Source organism: Talpa occidentalis, unplaced genomic scaffold (assembly GCF_014898055.3).
Source record: "Talpa occidentalis isolate TD23 unplaced genomic scaffold, MPIMG_talOcc4v2.1 talOcc4.13, whole genome shotgun sequence".
NCBI classification, from domain to species: domain Eukaryota; kingdom Metazoa; phylum Chordata; class Mammalia; order Eulipotyphla; family Talpidae; genus Talpa; species Talpa occidentalis.
In genome coordinates, this window is record NW_023601322.1 from 37,603,978 (window position 1) to 37,624,867 (window position 20,890).

Here is a 20,890-nt window from a genome sequence, read left to right on the forward strand (position 1 = left end):
TTTTAATTTTATAATTCCTTTAATGAGGAAAAAAAACATAAAAATAGCAATTTCTAGCTCTAAACACAAGTATTAACTTTCTGTAACAATTTTTGTTACATCAAAATATTTTTCTACTATCATGTTCTTCAGATAGCAGAGAAAAAATTAGGACTACAGAAAAGTGAGCCTGGGCTGAAAGTGCCTTTGGAGAAAGATAGGCGAGGTGAAATGAGGGGGTAAAATTAGCTTACAAAGTAAAAGGAGCAATGAACTGAGAAAATATGGAGGGTTAGGAGTAGCAAGCAAGAGAAAAAATGTTTTTATAAGATGGTATATGCATTAGTAATTTTTCAAAATTGGCAGAAAATCTTAGAAGTAGAAAGGGAAAGTGTATCAATGGGGACATCACTGAAAACTTTTGCTTTACAAATGGAAACTTCTAGAACTTTCTAGATAAACCAGAGGAGAGGCCTGAGTGAGAAGCTGTCAATTTTTTTTTTTTTTTTTGGTGGGGGTTCTTTATTTTAGGACTGAAAATACACAACCCCTAAGTCATGTTAGAGAAAAGGAGATTATTTATATACCAATTATACTTTAAAAGATTAGTAAAAGGTATTGCCATGAGATAAAATCTAACTTCTGATTATGGATTTTAAATTCCAGAAAATGCTTTCAGTTGATAAAAATCCACAAATAATAGGAATTAACTAGAAACCATATATACAACTACGTATTTATTTGTAATTGGTGATGGAAATAGCTTAATGTATACAATTATAATTAACTCACTAGTCTGTTAAAGATGTGCTAGGTTTCAACTTCTCTGGTTTCAATTTTCCCTAACAGATGAAGGACTGAACCATGAATGCAAACTCTGCAGTCAGACCTTTGACTCCCCTGCCAAACTTCAGTGCCACCTGATAGAGCACAGCTTTGAAGGGATGGGAGGCACCTTCAAGTGTCCTGTCTGCTTTACAGGTAGGAAGATTATTTAAGGAAAACCCTGGAGCATTTCATGGCAACATCATGTCTTTCTCACCAAAGCATAATTCCCACAGCGATGGCCTTTTACAGATATGACTTCAGTTCAATTTGGGGAGGAGATGTTTGATTTCTGCTTATTAGCATTATCGATTGCTGCTTACTTAGGCTCACATGTGCAGGAAGGTTAATTGTCAGGATGAACAAATGGCATTTCAAGTTCTCTCAGAAGTTTGCACTTTCCATTTGGAAAACGACATCCATGTTTCGTTCACTTTTCTCCTCTTATGTTAAAAGGTTACCTAGGCAGAGAATGCCTGCACAAAACTGTGTTTTAATCACAAGACATTCGACTAAAAGCAAAGCCATGTTGTCAACACATATCTGTTCTTTAAACATGGAGAGTTTTATTGAAACCTCCCCAAATTCTTTTAACTAGAAAACAGATTAGATGAAATGTTTATTTCCTATAAAATTAGATGTTTTTAAAGAAGTTGATATAAATTTAGACTTGAACAAAAAACTTTTATTAGATGTTGCAGCATTATCATTTTCAGCAGCACAAAAATCAGAAACTAGAATTTGAATTCCTGAGTGGTTACAATAAGATCACACACATTTCTAGTACCTCCGTAACAATGACAAAGTCATTTTGGAAAATCCTTTGTGTTCATTTTGCGTTTGTCTTGGACTCAGTGGTCAAGCATCTCAAGATTATTTTTCCTTATTTATCAAAAAAAGGCAAGCCAAAACAAAAATATTTCCTTCCTTTAAAATTGAGTTCTTTGTAGTGCAAGACTCCAAACATTATTAAACTTCGCTGAGTACAACCTAAAAATTTCTGTTCTGTAAGTAAAAAAGAGGGGCTGTGTTCATGCCATAGTCATAGTGTGTTGATGACTCCATATCTGCCTGTTCGTCTCCTTCAGTAATTCATCAGCCACTTCTGCTTCTCAAATTATTTTTTATTCTTCCATATGTGTACCTAAAGGTATATAATATTATGTCTTTACCCTAACATAGTATATACCTTAAGATGCAGAGAGTCCAGAGTCTGGGTTCTTTATAAGAGCTCACAATAAGTCTTTTAAAGAAAGACCGGGTCTTGGATCTCATGATTAAGATCCCTTATAAAGTGGTTCTTTCATGTTGTAGCCAGAAGCCTTGTAAGATGTGCTAAGTTGTATGGAGGTTAGTTGTAAATCTATATAAAAACTCTTTTCCTCTTCGTGGATATAAGTAAAAAGACAAAAATGCATTAATCATGAACAGTCTGTATTTTCTGTGCTGACAGACCTGAATTGTTTTAGTGTATCTTGAAGTAATTTTAGAAATAACAATTTAAGAAATAACTTTCTAATATAAAGCATGTTAGGAGGGAGACGAAATCTGAGCAGTTTTTTAAGGTAATGAGAAATGTGATTAAAATGTATGACTCATAAGAACAATATTCTAATATTTTAGTTTGGCTGGCAATTAGAATAATTTTAATGATTAGAGTGGAGTCAAAGTCAAATGCCAACATCTTTAATAAATCCTTTCCCTGCCTATACAGATTAATATTGTAGATGCAAACTTTTTTAGGTCACAGTGCACCAGGCATCCATCAGAAGTCAGTTCTGCCAACCCAAACACTGCCTCTGGCATATACAATTTAATTATTAATAGTATGTCTCCTAGGTAAACTGTTACACAGTCTTAGGGCCTTGTTTTGTAGTCATTAAAATTGAACATGTTTATATTATTGAAACCCTTGCATTCAGTGTGTAGGCTGAGTTGATCTTAAAGTATCCAAAGAGAATTTACCTGCCGTTCTGTTCCACATTTATAGACAGTGCCCCAGAGTAGCTGTGGGATATAATTTTTAGCATTAACACATTTGAATAGAGAACTGTTTGCTAGCTACAACTTTAGGCAAATATAATAAACAGGGTTTTGGCATCTATGATTTTTTATCCTGTGGGTTGCTGAGAAATAAGAGTCATTTCTGTTCTGACAATGCTGTGCATTTGACAATTTTCAGCTTTATTTTTAAAAGATTTATAGGGAGCAGGGCCTCCATAAACCTTTACTTTGGAGCTGTTTGGGTGGAATTAGGTGCTCGGTATAGTGCATCTTAACAAAAGCCAGAGACCCAACCATCAGTAAATGTGCCTCAGCTCTCCCCAGGTCCCTGGCAGTGGTCACACCCAGAAGGCGTGCCATTTAGTCTGCTCTGTCTGGGTCTGTTCACGGGGAGTCATTGACCGAGGGCACTTCGGAAAGAAAATAACCTGAAGTTCACCATTCTATCATTTCAGTGTTTGTTCAAGCAAACAAGTTGCAGCAGCATATTTTCTCTGCCCATGGACAAGAAGACAAGATTTATGACTGCACACAGTGTCCACAGAAGTTTTTCTTCCAAACAGAGCTGCAGGTAATGTCCCCACGAGGAGACCTGGGATTGAATTCACTTGCTCTTCTTATAGGAAACAAGGGCATTTTAAATCTGGATTCACAGTATCTCACCCTGGGCCACCCTGATGCTTTGTGTGTATTGGGGCAAAGGGAAAATTAGAGGCTGGATTAGCAGACACCAAAGTAATTTTGCCTCTGGCTGCTGTCAATCATAAAAAGAACTAGACCAGACTTATAATTGGACCTTCTGACCCAGTATGATAGACTGAGGGGTCAGGTTTATTGGACTGTGGGATCATTCACCTCACTTGTCATACCCCATTCTCCCAAATCTTGTTTTATTCATGTTCCCTTCCCACTGGGCTCTAAGCTAGATGGATGTCCAGTTATTGTTGTCCTGAGGGGCTTGAAATTGGAAGGGAGATGGGAGAGAAGAAAGAAGCCACTGTTATTCAGTATGTGTTTCCTCCCCTTAGTGGAACAGAATAATCATTACTTTGTAGTAGCCTTGTAGTTAAGATTTTTGACACCCAAAGACCACTGGCTTTAGCCTTGAGTGTCCCACTTGCTAGATGTGTGGTCCATTATGTCTCTGAACCTCAGATACGAAGAAATGATAGACAACTGTAACACAGAGTCGTTAGGTAAAAACGAAAGGTCTAAACACAGGGTATAATCTGTAAGTTATAATATATAATACAACTGTTTGATGGATTATTGTTAGCAATAGAATGGTAGTTAAAAATATGAGTCAGGAACCTGAATGCCATTCCAGAAATATCACGAACTACGAAAGGAAGATTACTTTTTTCTGCTACTTCTATCTATCATGGATATTCGACCCAGTTTTCAGATGGGATTTTATGAGTGGCATGTTTTTGTTAAATCTTGTTGGGGTCCTTAAGGAAAATGCATATGAATTTTTTTTTTTTAGTTATAGGCATTATTATTAACAATAAAGTTATTTGGCCTATAAAAATGGGGATTAAGCTGTTTTATTTGTTTGTTTTGCATTGACATCTTTAAAAACTAGGAGAAGAGCTGATCTGGTTGATCTGAGGGACTTAGACTCCTAGCCACTCCTACTCGCCCATCCCACACTGGGCCCTGGGCAGCTTTGTACCTGGGGAAGCTGGATTTATGTGAAGTGTGTATCAGAATAAAAAGCTTGCAGTTCATCATCTCAGTTACCATTCTACAAGTAAACAAACAGCAAGTTAAGGAAGTAAAGTAAAAGTATATGAAATTTTGGGTGTGCCCATTTAATTGTCACAGTGGGCCGGTGGACCAAAATTAAAGTTGTATCTTTTATCACTTCTGGATAGACTTCTATTCTGTCATATCTGCTTGGGAATTGATATATAAAATAGACATTAAGTTATTATTTCAAAGTGTCTTATTCAAATAATCACAGTTTCTGTTTGAAAACATATTCTTACTTCCATAGGTATCAAAGGATAAGTCATTTGGTTTTTAATGACTATATCTACAGGATAGGGCCAATGTACCAAGTAATATTATTAATTAGTATGTAAATTGTGAAGCAGAATTGATACACTAGCTTAAAAGCAAACTTGTAGAGATTAAATGGAGACTGACTTCTATCTAATACTCTTGAAAAAAATTGCAATAAAATTCCACTTTTATGTGGTAGTAGTAGATTTTAATGCAACTAACCTGGTGATAACTTCAATGTACTTGATTGAAAGAGTCCAGCACTATGACAGTGGTGGCCTGTGACCCACTGAAGAGCATACAAAACTGAGCAATTAAGCACACTCTTCAGGACTCAAGGTTTCTTTATGTTCTTGTTAGAGTTTCATGGACTATATAATATTCTTTTTTCTACAGTTAGTATAGACTACTGGTTCCTGAACTACAATGTAAATGGCTTTACATTTAACAATGATTGAGGATTGCAAGGGACTTTGAGTATTTGGGTTATCATCTATCAGTATTTTCCATATTGGAAACCAAAACTGAGAAATATTTTAATCATAAGAATATAAAAACATAATTCTGTGAGCTATTAGAGAGATGATGTCAATACATGTCATTTAGCCTCTAGAAAACTCCATTTTGCACTCATGAAATAATGAGATTGTAAAGGGAAAATAGTATCTTAATATTGTGATAAAAATGGTGTAGCTCTCACAGATTCCCCAGAGGCACCCTAGCCACATTTTGAGGACCACTCAAAACGGTGCAGAAGTTGTAGTGTAGAACACACAACTCCTCCTGAGTCTCTAAAATCTTATGAGGTCAATCATATCTGAAAAAATTCTGATTCATTATTTCAAATTATGATCTGGGTAAAAGTAATATATCTCATAATCCAAAACTGAGCATTCTTTTTCCAGTCCCACACTGAAAGTCATGCATATTTGGTCTTGAGGAATACTCAGCCTCAATATGTACATTATTCCTTAAATAAGAGCAGTATGTATAGTTAATGTGTAGTGATTATTACACAGCTAATAGCCACAGTCTTTGGAATATCCGTGTAAGCAAATCCACAGTAATGGTAATGGTTTTTAGTTTTGATACATTAAGAAAAATGGATTAGAGTTAACTTTAGTTTTTCTAATTTTGAGAGTATTTTTATTTTTATGTTTTAACCTTAGGGGTTGACAGTCCTGTGCATTTGCTTTCATTGGCAAATTTCCTTTACACCTGTGCTTAGAAGATGGAATTAATGTAATTTCTAAATATTGGTTTCTTTTATTTCCTGCATAGAAAGTGGGGGTGGTAAGTATACGAAAACCGTAATATGGTTTTGTTAATTTCTAGAATGAAGGGGGAAATCGACTGAAATTAGGTGGTGATAGAAAATAAGATCTGTAGCCAAAATAAAGCCAGAGTAGAAAAATGAAGTGATTATATCAGTCCACTGTTAGTAATGTCTTGATATGTAAAATAAAAGTAAATTTTGAAACTGACACATACCAAACCACTTAAATTTTTCTATGCCAGTAAAGTTTCCTAAGAGACTCTAAAGCTAAATGTCCAAGAACTGAAATCCTATTGAAGAATTGAAAGCATGTTAGTTTATCTGGCTCTTAAAATGAGAGTAATATGGTAAGTTTGGAGTGAGCTTTCCAAAATTGCCCACACACACATCACTAAGGTGCATCTTTTAATGTTGGATAAACGATCTCACGACCATAATAATAATTTACATCTCTTTCACTGTTTATGGCCATTTAAAAACATGCAAAAAATCTTTTTGTGGCTAGAAGTGTTTTGGGGTATAAGATTATATAACACACATGTATACACACACACATATACAACATTGCCCACAATGCCAGATAATTCCTCATTATGCTCTGTCTATCTTCAGGAAGACATCATCCTTTGGACATCACATACAACAACTCCTGTTAGAATGAAGCAAGATGAAACCTCTGTTTCTATGGAACACTTAATTTAAAGCACACCTTTTACCAGTATGGAAGCTATGTTCTTCATATGACCCCGAAACCCTAAACCTTTCTGACCAAAATTTCTAAATGTCAGTCCAGAGATATATAATTTTTAATTCTTAGCAAGATACAATCTTTTCTTTTGGTAGAGTCTTTCTCCATTTTTGAAAGGAGTTTTGACATACTTCAAAGGCTACCTAGTGTGCTAGTGGGGAGGATGTGCTTTGGAATAAGCATGCATTATTTGGGCTAAATGAACATTTTGTTATTTTAAAAGTGAATGAATATGTTGAATGTTTCACATGTTTTCCTAATAGACCTCAAAACTTTTCTGCAGAACTTAAGGAAGCTGCTTTGAGAGAGGAATGGTGTGGTCCAAGAATAATATCCTACAATGCATATTTGTATCCAAAGTGGTTTATACAGGTGTGAGCAAATGGTGTTTTTCTAAAAATCCTGTTGAATAAGCCACTTTCATTCAATAGAGTAATTGCTGTTTAATTGGTGTCTCTAGAAAAGTTACAATTCAGTGACAGAGATCAAATCATTCTCTTCCAGTATATCCCTAGAGAAAATTCCATCAGACATCATGTTATGAATTTAATGTACAAGGAGAGAATTCCAGAGTTAGGGGAATGGGAATTAGCCAAGATGTGCTTTAGACTCTTAAGACTGTGGTATTTCAATTCCTCTTGAATCACAGATTATTTGATACTCAATCCGTTCCTTCATTAACTCATTAATGTAATGTTTTGCACACTCAAAATACAGTAGCCATTTGACATTCTGAAGGATACACTAAGACTTTCAGAGATCACTTTAAGTTTCAGTATGTAATTGCCTCTATAGCTTTTTGATTTTCTTCTCAAATCACTTTCCCCCCAGATCACCTAACCTTTATACATATTTTTCACAGCACAATTAACAGATTCTCATGTTTTACAGTCATTTCTGTTATAAAAATGAATTACTCTATGTAGGATGAGAGTTCTAAAAGAACAATATAGCATTAAATGTGGTGACTGCTAAGCTGCTCACCTGGCCAGTCATCAGCTTAGCTACTTGCCTTGAACTAGCCGTTTTGTAAGTCAATACAAATCCAAGTCTCATATTATTAAATAATATGTGATGAGATATGTAAGTCCCTGTTAGTCAAAATCACAAATGCTATGGTATATACTGCTACAGTCCCCATGCCATTATTGTTTAAGGAAATGCTATTAAAAGACTTCGAAAATATAATTTCATCATTTTAAATTCATCCTGGTCCCAGTCACTCTATGACATACCAGAAAAGATAAGGTATGCATCTGATTAACTATTATAAGAGATAATATGTAATGATTGTTATAGGTATACCAAGAGACGTTTATTCTCCAACTAAAAGAATCAAGAAAGCAAGTGGGAGGCGTGGAAGCTGATTTGAAAGAATAGATGAGATTCCATCTTTGTGCATGTGGGAGAATTAGCCTCCCATAAAAATCTCTAATGGTTAATGATGTTTAAAAAAATCATTTTTATGGGTTTGTTCATTTGTTGTACTTTGCTTTTGATTTCTCTACAGAATGTGAGTTTGGAGGAAAATCACCAAAGTTTGATTTTTGTCACTGTACCTTAGTAGCTATTGACTCTGAGCTACAGTTTTATCATCTGTAAAATGGGCAGGTGGGTGGCAAGAGTGTAGCACCGCTCACTCCCAGGCCCTGTGAGTTAAGTGGATGGAGGAAATGATATTGAGGGCTCGCTGCAGCGTGTGGAGCAGAACAGGTGCTGGGAGAAAGTTGGCTGCCTCATTATCCCCATGTCCCTAATACTGACATAAGTAAACAAAATCAAGATATGTAAATAAAATCTTTATCCCAGACATTTAGGAATATTCCTTAATTCTCTGTTCTAGATCACTGATACTTTTCCAATTAATACTTTTCCAATTAATCGGACCTTGACATAGTTTCATGTTAATTTGTTTCCTGACAGAAATTTTTACTTTTAAACATTCATCTTTTTCAAGAGATAAGAGTCTTGCACTTCATTTTTCTTCTTTTTAGTATAAAAATTTATAATAATAAAATGTTTTCAGAAATGTGTTTGCTATCAGAAATATATTTTCAACCATGCAATTTCCAACCATTCTTCTCCCTCCCAACCCCATATTCTCCCAATTAAGGAATGTGGCCAAAATAAAAAGATTTATTTTATTCCTCCAGAAAAGACAAGGTAGGATCTGGGTGTGGTGTGCGAAAAGTTTTGCTTTAGTTTATTTTGCTTTCTTATTTCTCTTCAAGTCAGACCAAAGTCCTCTTTTGCAAACAATAGGAATAGAAAAGGGTGTATTACTGCTCATGGCACATCCAAAAATTTTTTTAAAAAGCCTTTAAAGCTATGTTGTTCCTCCTACTCATCTCACAACTTTTCTATATTTTTCATTTTTTTTAATTTCTAACAGAGCTTGAAATATCTTTCATTTTACTCACTCCAACTGTAAGACTCAAAATCCTGGATTGCCTTTCTTCTGATCACATGGTCCTATTTTGGGACCTTCAGATTGGAAATACAGATTTCCCCCAACAATCCCATGATGCCTTTCCTACACCAAGTGGCACAAAGCACAGAAGCAATTACCATTAATTTATATGGAAAAAAATTGGAGAGTTCCCTGGCCCTGAAAATAACCTATCAAACCATACCATATGAAATACACATAAAACTTAAAATAATACTAACATGTAGTAAAAACAGGAATGATATGAAAAATACACGGCTTGTCTAAAGTAGTTCCCAGGAAAGGACTGTGTGGTACCACTGTTAATGCTCCAGGCACCACTGCTTCTATAACGACTGCTGCAAAACAAATGCTGCCTTTTATTCACAAAGAGAAAATCCTCCTTTGATTTCTTTTGGTTAGTGAAAACCGGTACTAACGGTGGCTTCTGGTAAATAGGAAGAGGCTTATTACGGATTTCCAGATATCAGGGCATTTTGTATTCACCCACCACATGTCTGGGTATGGCATATGTGTGTTCCACATTGATCACTTGGGCTGACAATGGGTGGGGTGGAGGTGTCCTACCTCTTCCTGGGTGTTCTGTGCCTTGTACCTTAGCAGTTCATTTCCTTAGATCCACTGGACCGCTGTGTATCTCCTGTCTCAAAGCTGAAATCACAGTCCCTAACCACTTCACATAGACATAGAGCTCTGCAGGAGTGTAAATTGTGTCAAGTGAGCATGTGGTTCCGGAACTGGCCCGTTTCTATACTGCCTCATTTCTCTGCTTTGTGGGCCTGCAGGGCTTTTGAAGTAAATTGGTGCTACAGCAACTTCCACTTAATTTGCTCAGTGGTTAAATTGATCTATCTCTTTTATTTGATCGGATCTCCAGGACCCGAATCATTTGCATTGATTTATTGATTGGTGCTATGTTTTCACCATTAGTTTTGATCACTTTCAGCTGTTAATATTGGATAATTCAATCAGGATTGATTGGCCTTACCATTGAAGGCAGAAAGTTAATCATATAGGACAAAGAAACAGGACATGGTTAACCTCAGTTTGAGTGTCTCTGTCTATGTCTCTCTATCTCCCTCTCTCTCTTTACCCTACCTCTCTCTTCCTGTCCTCTATGCAGTAGCACAAAGCTATGATTTTCTTTCAGCAAAGAGGGTTTAAAATTTTATAACTTTCATAATGTGCCTAAAGATGAGCTAGCTTTATTTTGCTTTTTAATAAAACTGCATCTAGAAATTATGCAGGCATACAGAAAGATAGATAAGCATGATTGTCACAATGAACTCATTTGGGCTAAATGAGTAAATGCATTTTCAATTGCCCATTTTGTACCAATAAATGCCTAATCTGCATGTGCATGCTTGGAGGCACAACCTGGGCTCACCTTTTCTAAATTTGGCCCTCACTGCTGCACCATGTGTCCTGGTAGTCAAATTTTCAAGAATCAAGTGGTTAATGTGACTGAAATAAAGGCAGCAGAGGTCGTTGTGATAAGCTAAAGCCACTTTATTTACATTTGAATCATTCTATAGCACCCAGCCCAGTTTTTAAAAATTCTCCATTCATTAATTTCTTGATGTTCATATCGATGGCTGGTTTTCACTATTAAAAGAGGGAGCACCACCTCCTCGTTCTAGGATGCATTTCCTCCTCCAACAGCCCTGTTGTTAGCGATCTGCCATTACATTATTTTTTTGTCTGGCCCAGAGTTGACAACAGATGGCCATCTCTGAACTGCCATCAGTGCGACTTTATGGAGCATCCAGCTAGGGTGTACTGAGGAGCACTGTGGCCAGTTCTGCAGCCCCCTCCCTCCCCGCCCCCTGGAAATGTTCATCACCTCTGCCACATTCTGCTTTGGCTGGGCTTTGCTGGCCCTGCCGTCTTCTGTGTCGCCAAGACAGCCTGCTGCCACAGCACTGGAAGATCTGCCCCCATTAGGAACGAGAAGCTGTGGGCAGGATCGTCCTGTAAAGACAGAGCTCCGTCTCAGCATGCTGTACTCAGATCCTTTGGAGAGATCTGGAAATCTAAATTTCTAGAACATTCTGCAATCCAGAGAGGCACATTGAATTCCTGCATGTGTTCCTATTTTAGATGTTTGTTCCACACATGCATTCAGTTCCCTCACATTAGCAGAGACAAGTGCCAAGAATAGACCCTTTGTGTTTACAAACTTTTATGTGACTATTGGAAAACACCACTTCCATATCCAACTGTTGTGACAATTAGGGTAAGAGAGATGGTAATCATGGACATCAACTATAAATCCCCTGAATGAGCAAAGAGTCCTTTCCAGCATCTTCTAATCCATCGACGTGGTGATCCCTTGAATAGCCGCGTGAAATGAGCTGTTGCTGTGCTTTTGGAGGAAGATTGATAGGCTGCTCTTGATCGAGTTTGCTAAGGCAAGGCAGCTTCAGAGCCAAGCGTGTATTTTAAGAGGAATTCACATTTGTATCCTTTATTGTTATATTTGCAGCGAATCTACAGCTCGTAACAGGCTGTGCCCTGCAGCTATGAAGGAGTAAGTTCCCCTTATTGGAGAGAGAGCAGTGTTCTGTAAAAGCCTGAGATGTGGCGGGCAAGATGAATAGTGCTTAAAAGCAGTGCTCGCGGTGCTGTCATTTAGAACAGCAACTCCAAGGCTTTAAACGGGAGTGAAAGGCAGGGTAAACGAGTCCTTTAAAAGTGCTGAAATTTTAAACTGCCTAAAATAACAGGTCTCCTTCATTGATAACTTCACTGAATGAGTGAGTGGGAGAACTGCTTTCCCATAAAAGACGGAGAAAGTTTTGCAAAGGAGAGGCATTTTCCTCCTACCCAGTGTGTCTGGCCTACTGGCTTCCTTCTCTCTTTCATTGCCCCTTCTGCTTTGAGATCTGCAGAGACCATCTCTCACTGGAAACCTGACTTGCCCATAAAAGGTTTCCTTTTTTACATTGCCAAAACTTAATTTTATAATTATCGGACTTACACCACTGGGCACATCTGCTAAGTTTGTGTGCCTTCTAGACACATAAAAGGCTACTGTGATACCATTAAATATCAGCAGTGTGCTTCACTGTGCTTTGAGTTTATAAGGGTGAAAGGTGATTGTGCAGGAAATAGAACAGTCTATTTGCTGTGAGCCAGGCACGAAGACCTCACTCCCATACTCAGTTATAATTCATGACAGTACTGGTGGGAAGCCCTCATCCCTCTGTGGAGTTAATGCATCTCCACTGAAGCCTGCTGAGAGCACCCTGCGTCCCTGCCCACCATCTGTGCCTCTACTGCAAGTTCTCTCTCTCTCTCTCTCTCTCTCTTTCTCTCTTCTCTATCCTCTTTCTCTCTCTCCCCTTTACCTCCCTCCCTCCTTCTGAAATCTCTTGGTGTTAATATTGTTGGTCTACTACTGTTTTGTAAAGGTGACTCTCCAAAACAGGATTGTTATTTAACTAGAGGATGAGCCGTGAGGAGTGCAATACTTGTGTTGTTTAATGTCTCATTTAGAAAACGTCAGTTAGAAAATGGACAGGGAAGTAGCAATTGCCTTAAACCTATCATCATCTCTGGGAGCAGAGGATGGGCTGCCTATCACCAATTAGCAGTTGGTACCCCTAGTCTGAGCTTGGTGGATCACCAGGAAAGAGGCACAAGATAGACATTACGATCCAAGTTAATCCTGTTCTGCACCTGAGTTCAAATCTGGAGTCAGATCAGAAAAATGTTCACCCTCTCTGGCCAGTGACATGGCCAGCCAGCTGTGGGTGCCAACCCTGTCCACATCGTCTCCTTTTGAGATGTGATGCCACCCATTCTGAGGATCAGAGCTAATTGCCTGGAGTTCCCAAGCATTGGCTCAAAATGCTGAATCTCTGGGCTTTACAGAACTTCACCTAAAATCACCGTGGTGCTGTGGCTGTGTGTGGTGCAAGCCCCCTTCTGAAGTAGAATGCGCACCGATGGCCTTTGAAGCAGCCTAGAAGCTGCAGAGGCCTGTCCCCGCTCCCTTAGCTCAGCTCCCCATTCTCACACTCTACTGGGAGCCCCAAGGGTGAGGGGACACAAGGGCAGGGTGTGTTAAAACAAAAAATGAAATTGCACCTTGTTGCTTGCGGCTGACCCAAGATTAATAATTTGTAATGTTTCACAATATGTGCTCTTAACATAGTCCATTGTTAGCACTCCTTTTTAAAATTATAAATCAAATCCAGGCCTGAAAAACCAGTGTATGAATTTAACAGATGTGATGCCATAGGGGACCCACTGTGTTATAAACTGCAGAAATGGCCTTTTTATGCTTTAGACTCAGGCTTATTCCAAAGAGGCTTTCGAACCACAGTGGCGAGGTGAGAGGTCACACGTGAAGACAGTAGCACCCACATGAAATCCAGCCTTGTGGGTATCTGGTTCAAAATCTCAGCCCCATGTTGGGGTGGCATTCCTCACATCACCTCGCTCACCCTCCAAAGGAAAAGTAGGGCAAGAAGAGCTGTGCTCACTGTCCAGGTTTTCTTGGGTGAAAGATCACTTTGAGATGACACAGCTGAGTAGTCAGCCTGAAATCCTGGTTGGTATTTTATTAATTTTGCACCAAGATAAATCCTGAAATTCTGACAAACTCCATGACAGGTGAAATTCCTTCTTGCAGAATCTGCTCAGCAAGAGGCTGCTCATTTCGTTCTGTTCCGAGGCAGGCAACAGGAGGGCAGCTTTATAATCAGCCCTCAAAGGACCCCCAGCCGCCCCAGAGTCTCGGGCTGATTGAATAACTCCTGGGCCTCTTCCCCTAGGCCTCCATCAGCGGGGGTCCAGTGGAAAGCAATCTCCCGCAGACTGGCACTGAAGTGAGCTTTAAACCACCATTTTCTGCTCTCCAGAGGAGCCTGGAGTACTAAAAGATAGATGGACTGCAGATATTTTATGAGAAACTGTCAGAAGAAGAGCAGAGTAAATGTTTTTTTTTTCTTCTTCTTTGAGTTACACACTACATCACTGTTGAATTTCTCCCAGAATCTTTTATATTTAAAGTAAGAAATTAATTGGTTGCTAACCTTTAATTCCCCCTCCCTCTTCTTCGTTGTCTTCCTCCTCCTTTTTTTTCTTAAATATTCACACAGAAGCCCTTTGCTTAACCACAGTTGCAGAAAATCAGTACCATTTGCAATGAAATATTTATAATGACAGAATGAAAAATTGGATTCATTTTCTGGACTGTAGCCGAACAGTCTGCAACTTTGTGCAGCCTTGTTTAGCATCTCTCATTCCTCCCTTTCATGGGAGTCTCTTTCAAGAACGTGCCACATGTACACTTACCTACGTTTGGAAGGATGCCTACCAAAGCACAAGGCCCATTTCTACACTTAAAAAAAATAGAGGCGAGGGCCTCTGCGGTGGCACAGCAGGTTGAGCACAGTGCTGTGGAGCTGTCCACAGCCTGTGCAGCACAGGTCCGATTTCCTGCCAGCCAGGGAGATACCCACATGGCGTGGCAGATCTTTCCTATCTCGCCTGCTGCTCCCCTCAGCAGTGCTTTCGGCCCGTCTGCCTGTTCTGCTCCTGTCTCTGTCTCTGGTGAATCCTCTCACCCTCCCGATTCTCTGGCCTGTACCCCAGCTCTTGTATTAAAAAAAAAATAGAGGCAAAAGAGCCTATTTTTGTTGGGAGGTACACAGTTGTGGTCCATAGAAAGGTAGAGAGGATGTGAACGCAGTCAAAAGGAGGAGCATCAACAACGTGAAGAAAGCTGGAGAAGCTGACAAGCACAGGAGACAGTGTGGTCTGCGTTTGTAGCGGAGTACAAATAGCAATCTGTACACTAGGAATAGTATCTTGGGGCAGATTTCCAAGGGGAACTAAGAAGGCTGACCTGAGGGGTGTAAATCCACACTTAACAGCAGAGCCCACCTTCTATTTCCCCTTCAGTGTTTGCTGCTTAGGCTTTCTTTCCATGTGACCCTCATATTAAGAGCTTCTTTCTTTGTAACTAGAGTTGACTATTACATTTTTTAAGACATAAAAGACAAAAAGATCTCACTGGGACAGTCTGGCGTTGTATTTCAAACAACTCCCTCTCACAAAAGTATACCCAATGTTATCCCAGGACGAGATGAGATTTGCAGCAAGATGCCTAGGAAGTAAATTTCAGTCTTCCAAATAACTTTTCACTGACCAAGCAGAGAAAGAGACTGCCCATTTCTCCTCCTTCCCTTGTAAGATCTAACAGGATTACGCCCCCAGGAAGGGGCCTCTCAGGCTTCAATCCCAGCCCTTTGGGTTAACCTTTCTTTTGTCTCCTTTTGAAATGCTGAGTTTAATTAGTGGTGTGGTGTTTGTTGGGTTTTTTTTTTTGGGGGGTGGTGGTTCTTTAAAGCAAAAACAGTTCTAGTAGATTTAAACGTAAGTAAAATTAGTCTTAAACTCAAGTTTTCAAGTCACATACACTGAATTTGCATCATACATTGCCAGCTCCCCAAGATCAATAATCCATATTTTATTGTATAATAAAGGCTGCCTGTAATTGAATTAGCTCATTCATTTCATCTGATTAGCCCTCTTTTATTCAAGGAGAAGAAAAATAATACAAACTTACCAATATAATACATTATGTGATTGTAAAGGAGCTTTCAGCATTATAAAACAAATTTATAAGGATGACAGAGAACACATTTCAGTATCTGTTTATCCTAGGAATAATGTGCAGCACATCACACTGCAGGTTTTGGTGGTGGCTTTATCGTTTGCATCCATCTGTCCGCTAGTCAGCCTGGTGTAAGTAAGTATCTTATAACCAGTTTCTCTTCTAGCAAGAACCCCACTCCAAAGTAGTTAAAAAACTGGGAGAAATAGTCTTTGGAGAGATTTACCTTAAGAGGTTTTCCCCTTAGGTTGTTCCTCATATCCATCCATGGATTATCATTTTCAAGATTTTGGAAGGCCTCCTCTATTCTTTTTGAAGCAGAATCTTAGCACAAATTTGGACTTGGGTGATGAGAAACACTGAGCAGGACAGGAGTCATTTTATGGGGATGGTCAGGGTCACAATACCTACCACAACTTGCCTGTGACGCACACTTTCTCAAGCTTCCAGATTTGTCTTTTCATTGCATTCCAAAAAAAAAGAAAATGATTTTGAGAAATATACTGACAGTGCAGCCTAAAATGGTACATGTTCTGACACACAGGCTGCATTGTAACTTAGGCATCTGGCCTGCAGTTATTTTACTATAGCACTTCTGTGATGAAGGGGAGAAAAGAGTTTTCCTTAACAGCGTGTGCTTTAGGACGTGACAATAACTTTTCCCCAGTGCTGTGCCTGGATTCGGCCGGATATTTCCACTTAACCCTTATTATTGTGTTTTCTTGAGTACCAGGCTTAAGGGGGGAAATGTTACATTAGTTTTTCAACGACTTAGGTGTGTCTGAAATATATGTCCAGGTAAATGGGAGCTGCAACAGTAGTGTATTCAGAATCCATCTCCTCTGAAACCTAGGAAAGGACCGTTAAATGCATTCATTTACGTATTGCCAGATGTATTTCCGTGCATGCATGGCTCGCTGACCCGCTTTGAAAGACTTTCAGCGTTTTTAAGTAGACTCACAGGAAGCCTCGAGACAGAAGGAAAGGACTGTGTGGCAGATTTCCTTGGTGAAGGGAAGTTGCATGGCGAACCCTATGCTCAGGAAGAGAAGCACCCAAATGCAGACTTACTTTACCATCAGAGTTAACAACTCTGGGAATATTTTTTCCTCTTGTCCAGCATCTTCTGTTGCGGCTGGTTTGCATTTGTGTTTGAAGTGTCAGGCGGTTTAATGAAGTTATTCTTTTATAAATTTTGCAACACTGAAGCAAGCATGAGGGCTTTAAATTAGAATAAGTGCCACTTCTGTATGGCAGGTTCCTTTGAGGACTGATTAGAATGAGGCCTCCCGTTGCCTGGCCCTTTCTGCGTGGCGGTGTTGCCTGTGTACTTGTTTACGCTCACCTCTGAATTTGCATGAGTGTGCACCATGCCTGCTGCCTGGCCCTCTGTTAGTCACTGGCTGTCTTTCTTCCAGGATCATGTTAAATACTTCACTTTAAAGAGTTTTTTTAAATTATATTGCTTTATTGTAATGAATTAAAATTAGCTTGGAGTAGCAAATTATATAAGGATGTGAGGGTTATAGATTACTCTCACCATAGCTACAGCACATCTTTGTGTGGGAGAATTAAAGGGCTGGCTTTCTAGTAGCTCCGTGCACCAGGAGGGGTGAGGAAACTGCCCCACAGAGACTGGAAGCAACGCCAGAGAAGGAGTTCCCGAAGTGGAAGGAGACCAGAGTTTTGCCTGTGGGTTCCTGGAGTTAGTAGAGGCTCTTCTTGGCTGAGGAGTAGGGGCTGGTGTGGGTGGTGCTACCCTTTAAGATCTGAAAGATTCTGAAATGAAAGGAGAGAATGGGCAAGAGAGAATATACATTTATTGTAAGACCTGACAAGGTTCCATAGAGGATAAGCGATATATACGTAAGCATTTCTGATTTCGGCTCTTTGTGCCTTTCTGAACTGGCTAATAAACAGGGATGACTTCAGGAGGTGAGGAGGCAGAAGATTGTTGAAGAGGGGGCTTGAAATGTCCTCTAATACACAAATACATATAGGAAAAGGGAGCAAAAAGAAAGTAAGCAAGAAAAAAGCACCAAACTTGAGTGCAAACTATTTATTCCTCTGGGAGATTTTCTTAAAGTGAAAGATGTCCCCTTCCACCCCCTACAAAGCCCCCAAACTCATAGATAAAGAGAATAGATTAGTGGTTGCCATAGATGGAGATGGGGGAGGAGATTAGTGTGTGTGTGAAGGGTGGGGGGTGGTCAAAGTTTCATTTATAAAACAAATTAAGTCCTGGGAAAATAATGCACAGCATGGTGACTATATAGTTAGTGACATCATAGTGTATTACTTAGACAGTAGATCTTAAAAGTTCTCATCACAGGGGCCTCCCCAGTGGCGCAGCGGTTGAGCGCTGGGTTGCGAAGCTGCCCGCAGCCTCTGCGGCGCCAGTTCGATCCCCGGCTGCTCCCCGGCCACCAGAGGAGGGTCCCACATGGCGCGCAGACCTCTCCTGCCGCCCGCTGCTCCCCCCAGCAGTGTACTTCGGTCCTTCTGCCTGCTCTGCTCCCCGCTCTGGCTCTGGTGAATTCTCTCACCCTCCCGCGCTTCTGACTGTACCCAGTGCTTGTATAAACAAAACAAACAAACAAACAAATAAATAAATAAATAAAACATGCCTCTATAAAAAAAAAAAAAAATTTAAAAAAAAAAAAATTTAAAAAAAAAAAAAAAGTTCTCATCACAAGAAAAACAAATCTTGTAACTATATTCGATAAAGGATGTTAGCTAGTCTTACTGTGGGGAAATATATACAAATTGTGAAATATATACAAATTTTGAATCATCAGGCCGTGCACCTAAAACTAGCATCATGTTATATGTCATATATGTAACCAATATAACCTCAGTATAAAGAGAGAGAAAGAGAAATGAAGGCCCCAAATAAAATTGGGCCTGTGAATTGGGTCTGCCCTTTAAAAGGACTTTCTTAGAACTTAAAACAAGGACTTTGAGTTTCCTAATCTTATTCTTTGTTCCCTGAGAAACGGGAAGATAATTTTACCTACAGTGCCCCTCCATGCATGTAGCTGTCTCCCTCACAGCACATGCACACTTGTCTTGGCCTGGATGTGCACACACACTCTACTCAGTCAATTGTGTAAACCAGTGCTCACTGTCCTTTCACAGTTTTTGTTCTCTTTATGTATATTTCCTAAAGGAAATGTCCTTGTAGGCAAGCATTTGGTTGCTTATGATAGGGAAAGATGCTTTTCTGTTATTGTTAATGATTTATAACATATTTGACTGACTCAATGTGAATTTACCTCCTGGAGAGTGTGGTAGTGTTCTTCATAAAAGAAATAATACAATACCGGGAAATAACATTCCCTTTGCTTTTTGCCCAAGTCCAATAAACTATTTTTCATAATTATTGGAATTTGGTGGAAGGGAATCCTAGCCCATATCAAGTGGAAAATCAGAACGAGTACTTGCTCCCTCCTTTTCCCTACAAAGGTTACCCTTTGAATATAAATTACAACGTCTTGTGCTTCTCCCATTCTAATCAGATGACCTTTTGAATCTAGTGGACCAGAGTTTAAATCCTAAGCCTGCCAGTCAGTTTTTAAATCAATGCCCTGCTCCTACAGCTTTCAGGTACATAACTTTAAAATTCAATGGATTTCAAAAACAGAAGTGAAGTAAGTAATGCTGGTGAAATCTTGCAGCTGACAGCCAAACAGCCCAACTTGACTGCAGGATCTTGGGCCAATGTGACTTTGAATAATTTCACTAAATCCTCTTTTAAAAAATCTGCCAGAATTCAAAATCTAAGAGAAAAGGGAGGGGCAGAAAATTTGTAATGTTTGCAAGAGGGCATTTCTGAGCAATTTTCAATTTAAGCTCCCATTATTTGCTGCTAATTACTACATGGGCTGTTAAATATTTAGCAGAAGTTTGTTTAATTGCATTCAACTGAGAAGGAGATGCCTGAATATGGCTTGAACATCCAGAGTAAGTTGTGTGCACTGAGAGCCAGGCAGAGAGGAAATTTGTATTCGCTCAAGATGAACATATTAGTGTCAAACAAGCCCTCTCTTTTCTTCCTTCCACAGATTTATTTATCTTTAAGGTATCTAAAATTAGAGCACGAAGAAGGGGCACTGTTCACGGATGTAAAATTGGAAGGAGGTCATTCTTAACCTTGTTTACAGATGTTCTAGTTTAGAAAGCGCCACTGTGATAAATTAAACATTACAGGGGGAAAAAATTAAAGCTTAGCAACAACTGGCACATGGACACATCTGTCTGTAAAGCACTGACTTAATCTCTGAATATCTTATTAGTCTGGATTGCCTATCAAAACCGTCTGTCCCACAATACGCTGGTTCCTACAGTTCCAGACTCTTGAATAGAGTTTTTAAGATCCAGTCTTTCTTCTACTTTTGCTGGCTTCTACTTTGGATAGCTTGATGTAAATTTTCAGTTGGCTACTTATATGTAAACAAGTAGGTCTTTTAAAAATAAGCTTTCTATCTTAACATATTTCCCAGTAGCCATCTTGTTCTTTTTAGCCTGTTCTTCCAATTTGGTACATTAAAAATATTTTTTAACGTGTGTTATAACATGTGTAAATTTCAGGTGACCTTATTATGAATCAGCATCTGTATGTGCTACAGTGAGTTCACCACTAAAAGTCCAATTGTATACTTCACCCTACAAGGGCAGTTTTTGCTGTTATTGTTTTTCATGCAGTGTAGTAGATAGTGCATGCTGTTATCAGTTCCAAAAAGGGAAATTTTCAAGTCCAGCAGTTATGGAGGTCAGATAGAGGTCAGCTGGTGACTGAAATTTTACTACTGTTTTTAGTTATTAATGAAAAATGAAATTGTGGCAATGTTAGCATTTCTCATATGTGGCCCATCTGTCTTTCTTAAACTGGTGGACCCGAGTGACTTATTTTATTTTTCTGTAATGTTTAATTGTAAAAATACTGAAAATTGTTCTGTGTTAGCGATTTGCATA

General features: G+C 39.0%; 1 protein-coding gene across 7 annotated transcripts in view; it reads left to right on the forward strand.

The window, feature by feature from the left end:
• The window catches only part of ZNF521 (zinc finger protein 521), a 272,397-nt gene that overhangs the window by 241,698 nt on the left and 9,809 nt on the right, over positions 1–20,890 (forward strand). For all 7 annotated transcript variants that reach the window (XM_054694125.1, XM_054694127.1, XM_054694126.1 and 4 more), the window contains 2 exons: positions 829–960; positions 3,264–3,379. In XM_054694125.1, coding sequence (XP_054550100.1) covers positions 829–960; positions 3,264–3,379 — 248 coding nt within the window. The remainder of the gene's footprint in view (positions 1–828; positions 961–3,263; positions 3,380–20,890) is intronic.